Genomic DNA, 16,803 nt, shown 5'->3' with positions numbered 1-16,803 from the left:
AGATGGAGGTTTTAGGGTGGAGGCTGCTCCTTCTTCTTCACCTTCTCCTCCACGGGTTTGGGTGGTATTTTGTAATTGGACAGAAAAGCCCACATTGCAGACTTTGAGGGATCAGTTATTGGGTTAAAAGTGAAAATAATTCAGGTGTCATTTCTTAACTGGATAGTTTAGCCTTAAAAGACCCTGTACCAAGAGCCAGTTGGCCATTTTGTGCCTTGGTAGTGAAGAACTGCAGAACTCACTGCTGTGAGACTGTAACACAGGTAAGGAACAATAAACACCTGAGTCTGAATGTGAACTGTCCTCTGGAGTGCCCTCAATCCTGACCTCGACAGGGAAAAAGGGAAGCTGAAAACCCCTGGCAGAGCTGAGCTCCGGGGACCCTTTGGGCCACCACAGGTGCTCGGGCTGGGACGTGGCACTCACCTCGTCGATGTTCCTGAGCCACTTGCTGATGTTCTCGAAGCTCTTGGCGTTGGTGATGTCGTACACCAGCATGATGCCCATGGCCCCTCGGTAGTAGGAGGTGGTGATGGTGTGGAAGCGCTCCTGCCCCGCCGTGTCCCTGGGGAGACACCACAGTCCTGTCATGGAGATGGACTTACCCGCTGGGTTTTATGGAGAATCCTTTTGGTCTTTAAATTTTTTTTTAATTTGAATTTTTTTTAATTAAAAAAAAAAAAAAGTAATTTTTTTATTTACATAGTTTAAATATAGTATTTAAAATTTTTATTTACTTTGTTTTATATATAGTTTAAATATAGTTATAATATAACTGTATATATTATATTATATTATATTATATTATATTATATTATATTATATTATATTATATTATTACTATAATATAATTAATATATAATATAATATAATAAATAAAAATATAACATAACATAACATAACATAACATAACATAACATAACATAACATATAATATATAATATAATATAATATAATAAATATAATATAATATAATATAATATAATATAATATAATATAATATAATATAATATATATAATATAATACTAATATAGTTATTCTATAACTACATAACTATATAATATAGTTATATCATTTTAATATGGTTATAATACATAGTTTTAATATACTTTGAAAATTTCTGCATAGCTTAAAACAGAATTTTAAAAATTTTTATTTACACAGTTCATATTTACGGGAATATAAGAAGGTATTGTGTTTGAATTTAATTGGTTCGTAATTTACTGAACCTGATTTTATTTATTTATTTTATTTCGTTTATTGGTTGGTAGTAGCGTACACGTTTATTAAACTTTTTTAGGTAGTTTACATTTTTTGTTCTTTGGGATGTGAGTGCTTTCTATGGATAGATTTTTTTTTGTAGGTGTTAGTTGTTTTTTTTATATGAATAGATTGTTATGTAAATTTATTTTTATTTTAATGTTTTTTTTTTAAACAGGAACTTTTTAGGTTAGTTGTTAAGTTTAGTTGAAATTGTAAGGCTTGATTTTATAAGGTGTTTTTTTAATAATATATTTATAATAATAATACATAATATATTGTAATATATAATAATACAGGGACCCCTCCATGCCAGCGGCCACAGAGACAAGAACTCAACATTGTCTGAAGCTCAGACCCAACACTGAGAGGAATTTTGTTCTCAGATCAGCCTTACAAAGCTTTAACTCGATCCTGCCAATGCCCATTCCTGCCATTTCTGCCCAAAGTCTGTGCGCCATCACTCAGGCTGGTAAATGGTGGTGTCTGTGAGCAATATGCTGGGAAGGGGTCTCAAAACATCAGGGACAGCCTGGATTGTCCCATCTCCTCCTGGGATCTCTGCTGGGAGGGATGAGATGAGCTTCAACAAAGCTGCCGGGCAGGGAGGCGGCAATCAGCTGCGTATTGAGAATTAACTGAGGATTCATTTGAAAGAATGAACTGCACATTCTGCCCTGTGCTTCAGAGGCCACGGACCCCAGAGACTGTAGGTTTACAGACAGTTTTCAGTGACACTGCTCATGGAAGCACATGGAGCTGATGGAGGCCATGGAAATGCTCCAGGGCTGGACTCCCCCTGCTCTGGAGCCAGGCTGGGAGAGCTGGGGCTGCTCACCTGGAGAGGAGAAGGATCCAGGGAGAGCTCAGAGCCCCTGGCAGGGCCTGGAGGAGCTCCAGGAAAGCTGCAGAGGGACTGGGGACAAGGGATGGAGGGACAGGAGCCAGGGAATGGCTCCCACTGCCAGAGGGCAGGGCTGGATGGGATATTGGGAATTAGGAATTGTTCCCTGGCAGGGTGGGCAGGCCCTGGCACAGGGTGCCCAGAGCAGCTGTGGCTGCCCCTGGATCCCTGGCAGTGCCCAGGGCCAGGCTGGACACTGGGGCTGGGAGCAGCCTGGGACAGTGGCAGGTGTCCCTGCCATGGCAGAGGTGGAACAGGATGAACTTTAAGGTCTCTTCCCACCCAAACCATTCTGTGATTCAGTGATTCCATGACCAGGTAGACTCCAAGGTGTCTCCAAAATTAAACTGGTCTAAACCAAGGTTGCACACTCCATAACCCCTCCAGAAAGGCCCAGTGTCTCCCTGACCCACAGCCCCTGGCTCACAACCCAGCACACTCAGCCACTGAGGTCCATCTGCTCCTGGAGCTGGTGACACCAGGCCAAGGAGCAGAGGGGGAGGCAGGCAGGTCCCAAACCCAGCAGCCTCTGCCAGGGATGCCCTGACAGCCCTGGATCCCTGCCTGTGGCCTCGGGAGGTCACTGACTCCACTCCAGCTCCACAAACCACCCAGGGATCCCACAGTGTGCCTGCAATGTCTGACGTGCTGCTGGAACCTTCCCCAGCCTGCACTGACTGGCCAAAGGGCTCAGGTAGAGCCCCAGCTCCCACTGCCTCTGGACTCTTCCCAATTGCCCACGTCCCAGAAACACCCAGGACACTCCAGCTGGAGCCTGACCAGCCCCACACTGGGACATCTCCAGGCACTCCAGTTTCCTCATCCCACTCCCTGGCCTCATGAGGAGCAGACTGCTCTGCCATCCCACACCGAACTCCAGGACCTGGCATTTGGCTGCACTGAATTTCACAGGACTTTTTCCAGTGACGTTTCTCCAGCTGGCTGAGAGCAGCTGGAATTATTAGTTTAAATCCACTCCTTGACTGGATTTTAACTTTACAGCTTCACCTTTTCTGGCTTATCTTCCACACAAGACCCAGAGACTCTCTCCTTGTCCCAGCTGTTAACTCTCTCCTGGCAGGGTGGGCAGGCCCTGGCACAGGGTGTCCACCCTGGATCCCTGGCAGTGCCCAAGGCCAGGCTGGACACTGGGGCTGGGAGCAGCCTGGGACAGTGGAAGGTGTCCCTGCCCACGGCAGGGGTTGGGATAGGATGGGCTTTACGGTTCCTTCCCACCCAAACCATTCTAAGATTCTATGAAGTAATTTGGGGGCGTTTAATCCTTTAATGCATGGTTTTCCTAGCATATCCCAGAGAGAGGGATCCTTTCCTTCACTCAGGACAAACTCCTGCAAAATATCTCCACAGATCTCCACTCACACCCTCATTATTTTCTCTCTCCCCAAGTTCTGTACCCACTTGCCAGCACCTTCCCCCAGGTCGCTCCCTCCCCCTGGCTCCTACAAGCAGGACAGCGCTGGAGAAGCCTGATCAACCCCAGCAGACTTTTGGGACCTGTGATTCCTCCCTGCTGCCACGGCCAGCAGCTGTCACAGGACCAATTCTGAGTGGTTTCACACAACTTGGCGTTGGCAGCACGGAGCTGCTACTCACTGCTTGTCACATCCTACAGCTGACTCGCCTGGTTAACTCCTCCACTGCTTTTTCTGGCAACTGCAGCTCAGCTAATGGAAGAGAAGAAAGCTGGGGAGGGAAGAAGCAAAGAACCCGGAGTGTTTCCCTCTGTTTTTTTTTTTGTTTTTTTTTTTTTTTTAAATAAATACTACAGCTGCCCTTTCCCCTGGTTAATGGATTCTCCATTCATTATTCAGAGATATCTCCTAATGGCTGGAGATTGGAGCTGGCTGAGGCAAACAGGAAATGAGTTATGGCTCTCTGGGTGCCCACGAGGGCTGGATCCTCCCTGGGCAAACGGCAGGAGACAGTGGGAGCACGCAGGGGCTGTTTGCTGCCCTGGCTCCCCAGCCCTTTGTTCAAACCTCTGGGATGTGGCAGCAGGCTCCAAAGCTCTGGGTGTAGGCACAAACTGGCTCGCCCTCCCAGCTCACATGAATGTGGGCAAGGATTATTGAAACAGCCAAGGAGAATGAACCACGGCAGGAAAGGGAGGGAGTTTGGATGTTCAGCTTTGTGAAGACAAAAGAGGCTGTCCTGTGGGACTGGGGAAAGGAGATGCTCAAGGAAAGTGAAAAGTCTGTTTGAATTATTCTCATGCCAACCTTAAAATATGCATAAGCTGTATCATATTAGAGGTTTAACCTAGAGAGAAAGGAATTTCTGGGACAGCTTTCCAGCTGACCTGGCAGAGACTATAGAAACCTTAAAATGTATTATGATTTATTGATGAAAGATTTACACGGCTGCAGCAAGAAGAGATTAGATCTGATGATTTGTGAGCATCCTGCCAGTCCACGTGGCTCAAAATGAAGGTCTTCAACATATTAAACCAAGCAATTCCCAGCAAAATAATCCCAGGAATTTTATTACTGTCCCACTGCTGTTACATCTGCAGAAGTGTGCAGCCCAGTGTTGCACTGGAGAGACTGGGGAACACCAGGAGCTGCAGTGACTGGGCTGAGGACTTCCCAAAGGGAAAAGTGTCCCTGGCTCAGCACTCCCGGCTGCATAAACCTGGGCATGGAGGCGCATCCAGCTGGGAAGGGGCACCAGGGGGCTCAGGGCTGGCTCAGTCCTGCTCAACACCTTCATGGATGGGCTGGGAGGGCATTCAGGGGACCCTCAGCCAGCCCCTGGATGGGAGGATGTGCTGGAGGGCAGGAAGCTCTGCAGAGGGATCTGGGCAGGCTGGATCCATGGAAAGGGTGCTCAGGCCTTGGCAGGGGCTGCCCAGGGAGTTTGGAGTGCCCATCCCTGGATGTGTTTAGAAAAAGCCTGGATGTGGCACTCAAGAGCTCTGGGCTGGGGACGAGGTGGGGATTGGGCACAGCCTGGACTCCATGGCCATGAAGGGATTTTCCCACCTCAGTGATCCTGGGGTTCTGTGCTCTGTCAGGTACTTCATGACTGGCAAATTTCAGCTTTTCTGAATAATACTCAGCCAGGAAAACATTCCCAGAATTCACAGAATCCCCAGGTTGGAAGAGACCTCCAGGACCATCGAGTCCAACCCAGCCCAAACACCTCAGCTAAATCCTGGCACCCAGTGCCACACCCAGGCTTTGTTAAACACACCCAGGGGTGGTGACTCCACCACCTCCCCGGGCAGCCACTCCAGAACTTTACCACCTTTCTGTAAAGAACTTTTCCCTGATATCCAGCCTCAATTTCCCTTGGTGCAGCCTAAGGCTGTGTCCTCTGGCTCTGTCAGTTCATGGAGAAGGAGCCCAACCCCACCTGAGCACAGCCACCTTTCAGGAGCTGTGGAGAGTGATGAGGTCACCCCTGAGTCTCCTCTTCTCCAGGCTGAGCACCCCCAGCTTCCATAACGAGATCCAATCACGAGAAATCCATAATGAGAGAATTATCCAATAGTTTTATGGGATTGCTGTGCCAGAGGAACATCTTCCACCTTGAGTCTCAAAAGCCCTCAGCAAACAGAACTAACTTCTAGACATTCTCGGGGTAATTGCAGAAATGAATGAGGCTGATGGCACCTGGGGAGTGGAGGTGTGTGCAGCTCTGGTCACCAGCACGCTCCCTGAACACCAGAGCTGCACATCACAGGGAATTCCCACACCTGGGATGACTCAGGATGGCCACACCACACTGCTGCCACCTGCACAGCCATTCCAGGACAGGGGATTCTTTTTGACACGAGCTCATTGCTGAATTAACCAAGATCCTGAGGACACTTCTCTGGCCATGTAAACGTGTTGCCTGCAGAGATGCACTGAGAGAAAAATGTTATTTTATAGTCCTCCACACAGCCAGGAGCTGCACACTAAAGACATAAAGCTGTTCCTAAAATTTGGAATCAGTCAGGAAAACTGTAGGAAAACAGGCTGACACACAAATGTGATTAAAGATAGCAGAGTTGGAGGAGCAGCTAAGTAGGAAAAAAAGAAAAAAATGAGATTTTTAGCTGCCAGTTACATTCCTTTGAGCCTGTGCTTTGCCTGGATGACAAACCCAGCTCTGCTTTTTGTGCCTCCTGACAAGCACCTCAGAGCTGTACCTGGGCAGCCCAGAGGTTTTCCAGCTTCCATTTCCCACTGGTTAAGGAGTTCTGGAACCAGGGATCCCCTCTGTGGATTTGAGAGTCCAAACCTGACTGTGCTCTTGTGAAATCCCTAGAGAACCTGTCCATGGACACCTGCAGCTACCCCCACATCCCATGAGGAGTTTCCCAGCAAAACTTCATTTCCTGGCGTTTTCCACGTCCATTTTCCAGCCTCAGGCCAGAACTGATGTTCTGGTGTTGGAAAAAGGCAGCAAGTTCTATCAGACCCTCCCTGCCAGGATAGCCAGGATTTTCAAGATGTGCTCTGCCATCATGAAGAACCCTCATTTTCCCAGTTGTTCTTCCTAAGAAAGTCCCTTTCTCCCCAGGCAGTGCTGACCAAACCTGTGTTCTGTGGGACTGCCACACTCGCTTCCTGCCCACACCATCAGGAAAATCCCATTTCATTTCTCAATGGCTCCATTATGTTAATGAGTTCTGGGAACTCGAGGATGCCAAAGCCTTTTGGTTTCCACTTCAAAGCAACTCTACCTGAGCTCCTGAATGTGTGACAGAGATATCACACTCCATTTTTAGCTCCACTACCCTGTCCCTTTGAAGTCCTTCAGCAAAGCCAGCATCATCTTTTCTTGGATCTCTCACTCTGGTCCTCCATTCCTTCTCTGCACCATGACAGTGTTAATATTCTTCCAGCCATTCAGCACTGCAAATCCCTGAAGCTCCCAGCCTTTGTGTTTCCACTCCCAAATGTGCGTGAATTCCTTTCTCCCAGCTCCTGGAGAAGGCCCATCACTAGTGACTGGCCCAGCAGCAATTCTCCCAAAGAGGAGCTGGACAATGACCCAGCCAAGGAGATCCTCAGTTCCTGGATTGATTCCACCCAGAGTCTGACACGCAGTGGTGATCTGGTGGATCTGCCCTGGACAGGCTCATTTCTTTGGAAGGGCAGTCCAGGGCTGTGTCCCAGCCTGCTCCTTGCAGTTCTCCTGGTGGATCTGCCCTGGACAGGCTCATTTCTTTGGAAGGGCAGTCCAGGGCTGTGTCCCAGCCTGCTCCTTGCAGTTCTCCTAGTGGATCTGCCCTGGATAGGCTCATTTCTTTGGAAGGGCAGTCCAGGGCTGTGTCCCAGCCTGCTCCTTGCAGTTCTCCTGGTGGATCTGCCCTGGATAGGCTCATTTCTTTGGAAGGGCAGTCCAGGGCTGTGTCCCAGCCTGCTCCTTGCAGTTCTCCTGGTGGATCTGCCCTGGATAGGCTCATTTCTTTGGAAGGGCAGTCCAGGGCTGTGTCTCACCCTGCTCCTTGCAGTTCTCCTGGTGGATCTGCCCTGGATAGGCTCATTTCCTTGGAAGGGCAGTCCAGGGCTGTGTCCCAGCCTGCTCCTTGCAGTTCTCCTGGTGGATCTGCCCTGGACAGGCTCATTTCTTTGGAAGGGCAGTCCAGGGCTGTGTCCCAGCCTGCTCCTTGCAGTTCTCCTGGTGGATCTGCCCTGGACAGGCTCATTTCTTTGGAAGGGCAGTCCAGGGCTGTGTCCCACCCTGCTCCTTGCAGTTCTCCTGGTGGATCTGCCCTGGACAGGCTCATTTCTTTGGAAGGGCAGTCCAGGGCTGTGTCCCAGCCTGCTCCTTGCAGTTCTCCTGGTGGATCTGCCCTGGACAGGCTCATTTCTTTGGAAGGGAAATCCAGGGCTGTGTCCCAGCCTGCTCCTTGCAGTTCTCCTGGTGGATCTGCCCTGGACAGGCTCATTTCTTTGGAAGGGCAGTCCAGGGCTGTGTCCCAGCCTGCTCCTTGCAGTTCTCCTGGTGGATCTGCCCTGGATAGGCTCATTTCTTTGGAAGGGAAGTCCAGGGCTGTGTCCCAGCCTGCTCCTTGCAGTTCTCCTGGTGGATCTGCCCTGGACAGGCTCATTTCTTTGGAAGGGCAGTCCAGGGCTGTGTCCCAGCCTGCTCCTTGCAGTTCTCCTGGTGGATCTGCCCTGGATAGGCTCATTTCTTTGGAAGGGCAGTCCAGGGCTGTGTCCCAGCCTGCTCCTTGCAGTTCTCCTGGTGGATCTGCCCTGGACAGGCTCATTTCTTTGGAAGGGCAGTCCAGGGCTGTGTCCCAGCCTGCTCCTTGCAGTTCTCCTGGTGGATCTGCCCTGGACAGGCTCATTTCTTTGGAAGGGAAATCCAGGGCTGTGTCCCAGCCTGCTCCTTGCAGTTCTCCTGGTGGATCTGCCCTGGACAGGCTCATTTCTTTGGAAGGGCAGTCCAGGGCTGTGTCCCAGCCTGCTCCTTGCAGTTCTCCTGGTGGATCTGCCCTGGATAGGCTCATTTCTTTGGAAGGGAAGTCCAGGGCTGTGTCCCAGCCTGCTCCTTGCAGTTCTCCTGGTGGATCTGCCCTGGATAGGCTCATTTCTTTGGAAGGGCAGTCCAGGGCCGTTTCCCAGCCTGCTCCTTGCAGTTCTCCTGGTGGATCTGCCCTGGACAGGCTCATTTCTTTGGAAGGGCAGTCCAGGGCTGTGTCCCAGCCTGCTCCTTGCAGTTCTCCTGGTGGATCTGCCCTGGACAGGCTCATTTCTTTGGAAGGGCAGTCCAGGGCTGTGTCCCAGCCTGCTCCTTGCAGTTCTCCTGGTGGATCTGCTCTGGATAGGCTCATTTCTTTGGAAGGGCAGTCCAGGGCTGTGTCCCAGCCTGCTCCTTGCAGGCACATTTCCATCGGGAGCAGCAGAACTCTGATCCAGCATCCCAGCTACTGAGTATTGAGTTGCTTCTCCCCCCAGGCAGGCTTTAATTCAGCCTGACCTTTGTGTTCTTGCTTTAGTCCTAAATATAATTTCAGAGGTCAGGGCATGGCTGTGAGGCTGTCAGAGGGCCCTTCTCCACACCCAGGAAGAGGTAAGGAGCTGTCCTGCTGTGTGGAGTGGTGTGGTGCCACACCTGAAGGACAGGGCCATCCAGAGGGACTTGGATGAGCTCCAGAAGTGGCCCATGGGAGTCTCCTGAGGTTTAATAAGAGCAACTGCAGATCCAGAGCATGCTCATGTTTACACAGGAAATGTTCCCCTAAATCCATCCCCTGCTCACTCAGCTGCTGCCTTGCATTGCTCTGGGAATGCTGCACAGCTCCTGCAAGTGTGGAGTGAGTTCAAAGGCAGGAAGCAGTGAGGAAATAGAGATGCACTGCACAAAACACCTCCACAAGACACTGAGCCCCTGCTGGGCAAACTCCTGCTACAGGAGAAGTGGGAAACACAACACTGAGATTTTATTTATTTTAATTTTTTTTTTCTGTAGGAGTTTCATTTTCTGCTTTCCAGGTTTCATTTCAAATGTGCAATCTGAACCCAGCACAAAGAAGCAGCAGATTCAGGCCACAACTTCCCAATTTTGTGCCATTTAAAAGTTGCCACGGTATAAATCTCAGCTCACCCAACTCCACTTCCCTAAGGCACTAAACCCCACAATCTGTACAGCTTCATTACATCCTGCTCTTTTAACCTGCATTAAATACCCTCATTTTTTCCTGTATTTTCTAGTTTTACATTTCATCATGATTTTCTTTTTAAGTTTAATCATAGAGCCATGGAATGGTTTGGGTTGGGAGGGACCTTAAAACCCACCCAGTGCCACCCCTGCCATGGCAGGGACACCTTCCACTGTCCCAGGAGCTCCCAGCCCCAGTGTCCAGCCTGGCTTTGGGCACTGCCAGGGATCCAGGGGCAGCCACAGCTGCTCTGGGCACCCTGTGCCAGGGCCTGCCCACCCTGCCAGGGAGGAATTCCCAATTCCCAATCTCCCACCCAAACCTACTCTCTGTCAGTTCTCACACTTCCTCAGGGTGCTGCTGACAGGAGGGCTCCAGACGGATACCCAGGAAGGATAATCACTCATGATTATTCTGGAATTATTATCCTGGGATGGCTGGAAAGATCAGTGCTCCCCCAAACTGGAACCCACCCAGCTGCATCTACAGACACCACTGTTATACAGCTGTGGGGTTGTTGAGTGGGACAAAAAGGACAAATCCCAGCTCAGAGCCTTTCAGTGGAGCTGGAGAATGCAGATGTGAGTGAGCAGGGAGCCCAGCCAGCCCCACGGGCCAGGAAAAGCCACTGGCTCTCCTGACCTGACCTGGTGAAAAGCCTCTGGTTCAAAGCACAGAAGCTCAAAGGAAGGAGGTGAGGCTTTGCCTCTTGTCAGACATGCCCACAGAGCAGCCGTGTTCCAGCCAGCTGAGAAGCTCTCCACAGCTGAGCATGGAAAATTCCAGCCCTAGTGCAGCCCTGGATCGCATTTTCTTGCTGACACAAAGCAAGGCTACGACTCAATTTATAGTCACAGACTGGAGGCAACTCCTAATTAAAAAATTCCAGTTTAAAACCACTTCCCACTAAATCCCAGCCTGTGAGGATGCTCTCCCCCCCAACAGGAGGTTTGCCAGCAGCCTGTCCCAGGGAGCAGCCAGGCCCAGTGGTTACAACCACTGCCACTGCTCCAGAAACACACATGGAGTGGAGTTACCACTGTGGAAACACAGAACACAGCTGCAAACCTGCGGCCCTGAAGGGAATCCAGCAAGAGCAAACCCTCCCCAGGAACACCCGCTGCTGAAGGAAGCTGTGTGTAACTCACCAGATCTGTAGCTTGATCTTCTTTCCTTGCAATTCAACAGTTTTAATCTTGAAGTCTATCCCTAAAATAAACAAACACATAAATAAGTAATTAGTGTTTATTTATTAAAAAAAAAATCAATTCCACATGAACTCTGAATAGCTGAGACAGAACAGCAGATTTTTTTTCTTCTTTCACTGAACTGCCAGGCAAACCAGGGATGTCCAGGGACACTGAAATGGGAAAGGAGCTGGGACACCTGCACAGCCAGGGCCCCAGGGCTCTGCACTGAACACCCTGAGCAGGAAGGAGCCACAGGGATCATCCAGTCTGCTGGAATCCAAAATGCAGGGAACTCCCAGAACTTTGGGTCTGTAAGCCAAAGAATTAAACACAGGATTTGATCTGAGACCTTGGAAAAGGCTTCCAAACTTAAGTGCAGAAAGCGAGAATGTGGATTTGTAATTTAAAGCAGAGACAGTGTCTCAGAAAGCTTAGAGTTTTACAGTTTAAGATATAAAATAATAAAGTAGTTAGAAAGGTAAACAAGAAGTTTAGAATGCAGTACTGGAAGTTTGTGTGTCATAACATGATTGGCTAAGAAAGCTTACGCTGTAACTTAAGTCCATAAGATGAAATATTTAAGGATTGGGTCAAAAATAGAAGTATCCTTATTAGCAGTGTTTCATTAGTCAGTAACTCCTGAAAAAGTCTTGTAACTAAGGGTCTTGAGACCTTCTGAACCATGCTGTAACAATGGAAGCCAAACTCACCCTTCCTGTCTATGTAAAAAATAAGAACAATAAATAACATGATCCAAAATCTCAGAAGTCCCGTCTCTAACTTACTCTAAACTCCTTCAAAAATCCCCATCCAGTCCAACTCCTGGCGCGGCCAGGACACCCCAACAATCCCCCTGTGCCCGAGCGCACTGCCAAAGGCTCCTGGAGCTCTGGCAGCCTCATTCCACATCCCCGAGCTTCCACAGGGATCAGAGTGGTTCAAGCCACTCGAAGCTTTAACCAGCAAGAAAAGGAGAATTACCAGAGCTCAGTCTCCTTGTCCAGACCCATCCCTGCCTCAGCCTTGAGTATGGCACAGCCAAAGCCAGGCCTTGGCAGAAGCGTCACCAAGACTATGAGAGCTCAGCCAAGCACACACATGAAAAAGCTTTTTATTTCCAATACCAATACAGCAAGTCCCCAGCTGCCACATCCACAGAGCTGTTAAACCCCTCCAGGGATGGGCACTCCAAACCTCCCTGGGCAGTCCCTGCCAAGGCCTGAGCACCCTTTCCAGGGAGAAATTCCTGCTGCTGTCCACCCTGAGCCTGCCCTGCCCAGCCTGAGGCCATTTCCCCTTGTCCTGTCCCTGTTCCCTGGCAGCAGAGCCCGACCCCCCCTGGCTGTCCCCTCCTGTCAGGAGTTGTGCAGAGCCACAAGGTCCCCCTGAGCCTCCTTTTCTCCAGGCTGAGCCCCTTCCCAGCTCCCTCAGCCCCTGCTGGGGCTCCATTCCCTTCCCAGTTCCCCCAGCCCCTCCTGGGGCTCCATTCCCTTCCCAGCTCCCCCAGCCCCTCCTGGGGCTCCATTCCCTTCCCAGCTCCCTCAGCCCCTCCTGGGGCTCCATTCCCTTCCCAGCTCCCCCAGCCCCTCCTGGGGCTCCATTCCCTTCCCAGCTCCCTCAGCCCCTCCTGGGGCTCCATTCCCTTCCCAGCTCCCCCAGCCCCTCCTGGGGCTCCATTCCCTTCCCAGCTCCCCCAGCCCCTCCTGGGGCTCCATTCCCTTCCCAGCTCCCCCAGCCCCTCCTGGGGCTCCATTCCCTTCCCAGCTCCCCCAGCCCCTCCTGGGGCTCCATTCCCTTCCCAGCTCCCTCAGCCCCTCCTGGGGCTCCGTTCCCTTCCCTGGACACGCTCCAGCCCCTCCAGGTCTCTCCTGGCAGGAGGGGCCCAGAGCTGCCCCAGGATCCAACCTTCTCTTCCCAAAGCTCCTACAAGAATTACAGCAGAGCTCCACCAGAGCAGCAGGACCACTCCAAACCATCCCCTCAAACTGCTCTGACACTAATTAGATGCCACCATCCTGGCTTTCAGTCCCAGTCAGAGAACACCACTGATCATTCCTCCTGCTTTCCAAAATGCTGTTTATATTTAGACTTTTTAAAAGGCAGCAGCTGCAATCCCAAACTTCCCTCCCAAATCCACAAGATCACTTTACACCAAGCAGGATTAAACAGAATTTATGAAATGCACTATTACATAAAGAAGTTTGCATGGGAGCTGTGCCTTGAAGTTCTTTAGCCAACACCCAGCACACAGAACTTCCTGGGCTCAGAGCTGGACACGACCCAGCCCAGAAACTCCCAGTTCAGGGCTGGGCACTGGAAGGACATCCCTGGAGGTGTCCCAGGAAGGCCTGGATGTGGCACTCGGTGCTCTGGGCTGGGGACAAGGTGGGAACTGGGCACAGCTGGGATTTGGTGATCCTGGAGGGCTTTTCTGACCTGAAGAATTCTGGGATTCTGGGATTTAAAGGCCTGCAGTGCCTTGAGGCCAAGGCTGGGCATTAATCCCAGGATGGCAGCCTGGGATCTCCCACCCATCTCAGGTCAGTGCTCCTTTGTTCTCCAGTGAGCCCAGCACTGCTGCATCCCTCACATTAGGTTACATTTATGAGTCAGTGTAGGAACTATCACACAAACGTGACTGGAAATATAAACCTGCTCAGTGATTGCCTGCCAAGATACAAAACTGCCCCACATCCACCCAGCCCTGTATTTTTTTCAGCATTCTGGGGAGCCGCTTGCTGCCACATCGTGTCCCCAGCAACACAACCAAACAAATGAACACCGAACATGTAAATTAAATATTTTACATGGTGACAGTTACTTCTGGGCTGTGCCCACATGCAGCAGAATGTTTGAGAGCCACGTTTTATGTGTTAAGATAAAGTAAATTATTAACCCAGCCAAAGAAATTAACTCTTCTCTGCACTGAGAGGGATTTAGCAAACTCCAGTACTTGGGGATAAAATAAATCTCTAATCCCATGTTATACTCAGCTCCCATTCCAATATAATACCAGTTCAGCCTTCAGAACAGAAAGGTTGTTATAAATAACAATATATTTCCCTGGAAACACTTCCAGAGGAGTTCCAACAGACTGGCAAAAGGAAGCTCCTGCATGGCTGCAGTGCCTGTCCAGTCAGGCTGTTGACAATAAACAGCAGAAACACAAAGGCTTCCCAGAAAACAGATATGGGGAGGTTTCCAGGAAAATTCACTTCAGGAAAGGGCTGAAGAGGGTTACAAACCTGACTGGCTGAAGAACAGACATCTCGTCATCACAGGGGGATAATGAAAGAGCTCATGAATTAAAGATGAGCATGAAATTACTCCCTCATTAAGTGTAAGATATTTATCACCTTCAGCAGGACAAGCTGGAATTCAGGGGAAAACCTGGAAGAACACAGCCAGGCTTACAAAAACCTCATAAACTCCAGATGCTCCAATTAAGATATGGAAATGTTTGCTACCCTTCAGCACAGCTCACAACAGGCAGATCCTCACAGGTCCCGGCTCAATTCTGCATTTCCTTCCCATTCCCAGTCCTCCCCCTGTTGCTTAGAGCAGCCTGGGGGTGTTGGTGGGTGAGGCTGGACATGAGAGCCCCAAATTTCCAATGCCCTGGGCTGATCCCCCAGTGTGGGCAGCAGGGGAGAGGGCATTCAGCCCCTGTGCCCAGGTGAGAGCCCACCTGCAGAGCTGCCCCTGAAATCCTGGGGATTCCAACAGCACAAGGGCCTGGAGCTGCTGGAGAGAGCCCAGAGGAGGCACCAGAGCTGCTCCAGGGCTGGAGCCAGGCTGGGAGAGCTGGGGCTGCTCACCTGGAGAGGAGAAGGATCCAGGCAGAGCTCAGAGCCCCTGGCAGGGCCTGGAGGGGCTCCAGGAGAGCTGCAGAGGGACTGGGGACAAGGCCTGGAGGGACAGGAGCCAGGGAATGGCTCCCAGTGCCAGAGGGCAGGGATGGATGGGAGATTGGGAACTGGGAATTGTTCCCTGGCAGGGTGGGGAAGGGCTGGGCTGGAATTCCCAGAGCAGCTGTGGCTGCCCTGGATCCCTGGCAGTGCCCAAGGCCAGGTTGGACACTGGGATTGGAGCTCCTGGGACAGTGGCAGGTGTCCCTGCCATGGCAGGGGTGGCACTGGCTGGGCTCTGAGGTCTCTTCCCACCCAAACCAGTCTGTGATTCTGGAATTCCATGTTTCTGGGTTCCTGGCCTGGGGTACCAAGGCTTTAGGGAGCAGCAGCAGCTGATCCCATGGTCAGTGCAAACACTGCCCTCACACAAACACCGAGTCTGCTCTGCCAGCCATGGCAACCACAGCCCAGGAGCAGCTCCAGGGGCTGCCAGCACACACTGGGCACTGAAGTCAGGCCCCTCCATCCCACAACCACAGGGAATGCTGCCCACAACCCCACCTGTACCTGTGCAGGTTCAAACCTTGAATGTCCTGGCAGATACACAACTACTGGCTCAGGGATTTGTGTTTCCAGCTCTCGCAGATATAAGATGTTAACAAAGAGCCAGGAGCTGCATCAGCAGAACAGCCTTAAGTCCATAATCATTTCCATCACTTTACACCTTCCCAAATCCCTGCCAAGATCCCCCTTTCTGCCACTAAATCGCAAAGTGAGTGTTCTGGACAAGTGACAGACCCACGGCCACGGTTCGAGAGGGAGGGAGAAAACGTTATTTTCCAGTCCATTGCAGAGCTACAAATGATGAGCTGGCCTTTTCACACAGCCCGAATTTTGTTTGCATTCCTTCCAAACAAAGCCCCCATTGAGCACCGGGAGGACGCTGGGCGGGAGGAAGCAGAATGTAGGGCAGGAGGAGGGCACGGCTGGGAGCTGGGGCTTGACAGGCATCCCGCAGGCACAACCCACCCCGCAGGGACATCCCACCCCGCAGGGACATCCCATTCCATCCTGCAGGGACATCCCACCCCGCAGGGACACCCCATTCCACCCCGCAGGGACATCCCACCCCGCAGGGACACCCCATCCCACCCCGCAGGGACATCCCACCCCGCAGAGACATCCCACCGTGCCCCATTCCGTCCTGCAGGGACATCCCACCCTGCAGGGACATCCCACCACGCAGGGACATCCCACCCCGCAGGGACATCACATTCCACCCCGCAGGCACATCCCACCCTGCAGGGAGATCCCATTCCATCCTGCAGGGACATCCAATTCCACCCCGCAGGGACATCCCACCCCGCAGGGACATCCCATTCCACCCCGCAGGGACATCCCACCCCGCAGGGACATCCCATTCCATCCTGCAGGGACATCCCATTCCATCCTGCAGGGACACCCCATTCCATCCTGCAGGGACATCCCACCCTGCAGGGACACCCCATTCCATCCTGCAGGGACATCCCACCCTGCAGGGACACCCCATTCCATCCTGCAGGGACATCCCACCCCGCAGGGACACCCCATTCCATCCTGCAGGGACATCCCACCCCGCAGGGACACCCCATTCCACCCCGCAGGGACATCCCACCCCGCAGGGACATCACATTCCATCCCGCAGGGACATCCCACCCTGCAGGGAGATCCCATTCCATCCTGCAGGGACATCCCACCCCGCAGGGACGTCCCACCATGCGGGGACATCCATCCCACATCCCATCCCATCCCATCCCATCCCATCCCATCCCATCCCATCCCATCCCATCCCATCCCATCCCACAGGCCCACTCTATAGCACCCAGCTCGGCACATCCCACCCCACCCAGGCCAAGAGCAGTGCAGAACCATCGGCATTTTGTCTGTAATTCCTTAATAATTGCTGTGCACACACTGCAGCAGCACCACGTGCA

The 16,803-nt window shown here is 51.5% G+C and overlaps 1 protein-coding gene across 1 annotated transcript in view; it reads right to left on the bottom strand.

Annotated features, from left to right (window-relative positions):
- Window positions 1–16,803, bottom strand: part of RAB10 (RAB10, member RAS oncogene family) — a 47,803-nt gene that overhangs the window by 7,969 nt on the left and 23,031 nt on the right. Inside the window, exons 2-3 of the mRNA XM_068183127.1 lie at window positions 10,938–10,998; window positions 427–565 (exon numbers count right to left, since the gene is read on the bottom strand). Coding sequence (XP_068039228.1) covers window positions 427–565; window positions 10,938–10,998 — 200 coding nt within the window. The remainder of the gene's footprint in view (window positions 1–426; window positions 566–10,937; window positions 10,999–16,803) is intronic.

This window comes from Anomalospiza imberbis, chromosome 3, assembly GCF_031753505.1.
Source record: "Anomalospiza imberbis isolate Cuckoo-Finch-1a 21T00152 chromosome 3, ASM3175350v1, whole genome shotgun sequence".
Taxonomy (NCBI): Eukaryota; Metazoa; Chordata; class Aves; order Passeriformes; family Viduidae; genus Anomalospiza; species Anomalospiza imberbis.
Note: the sequence above shows the minus strand (reverse complement) of the source record. Positions and strands in the feature narration are given on the sequence as shown.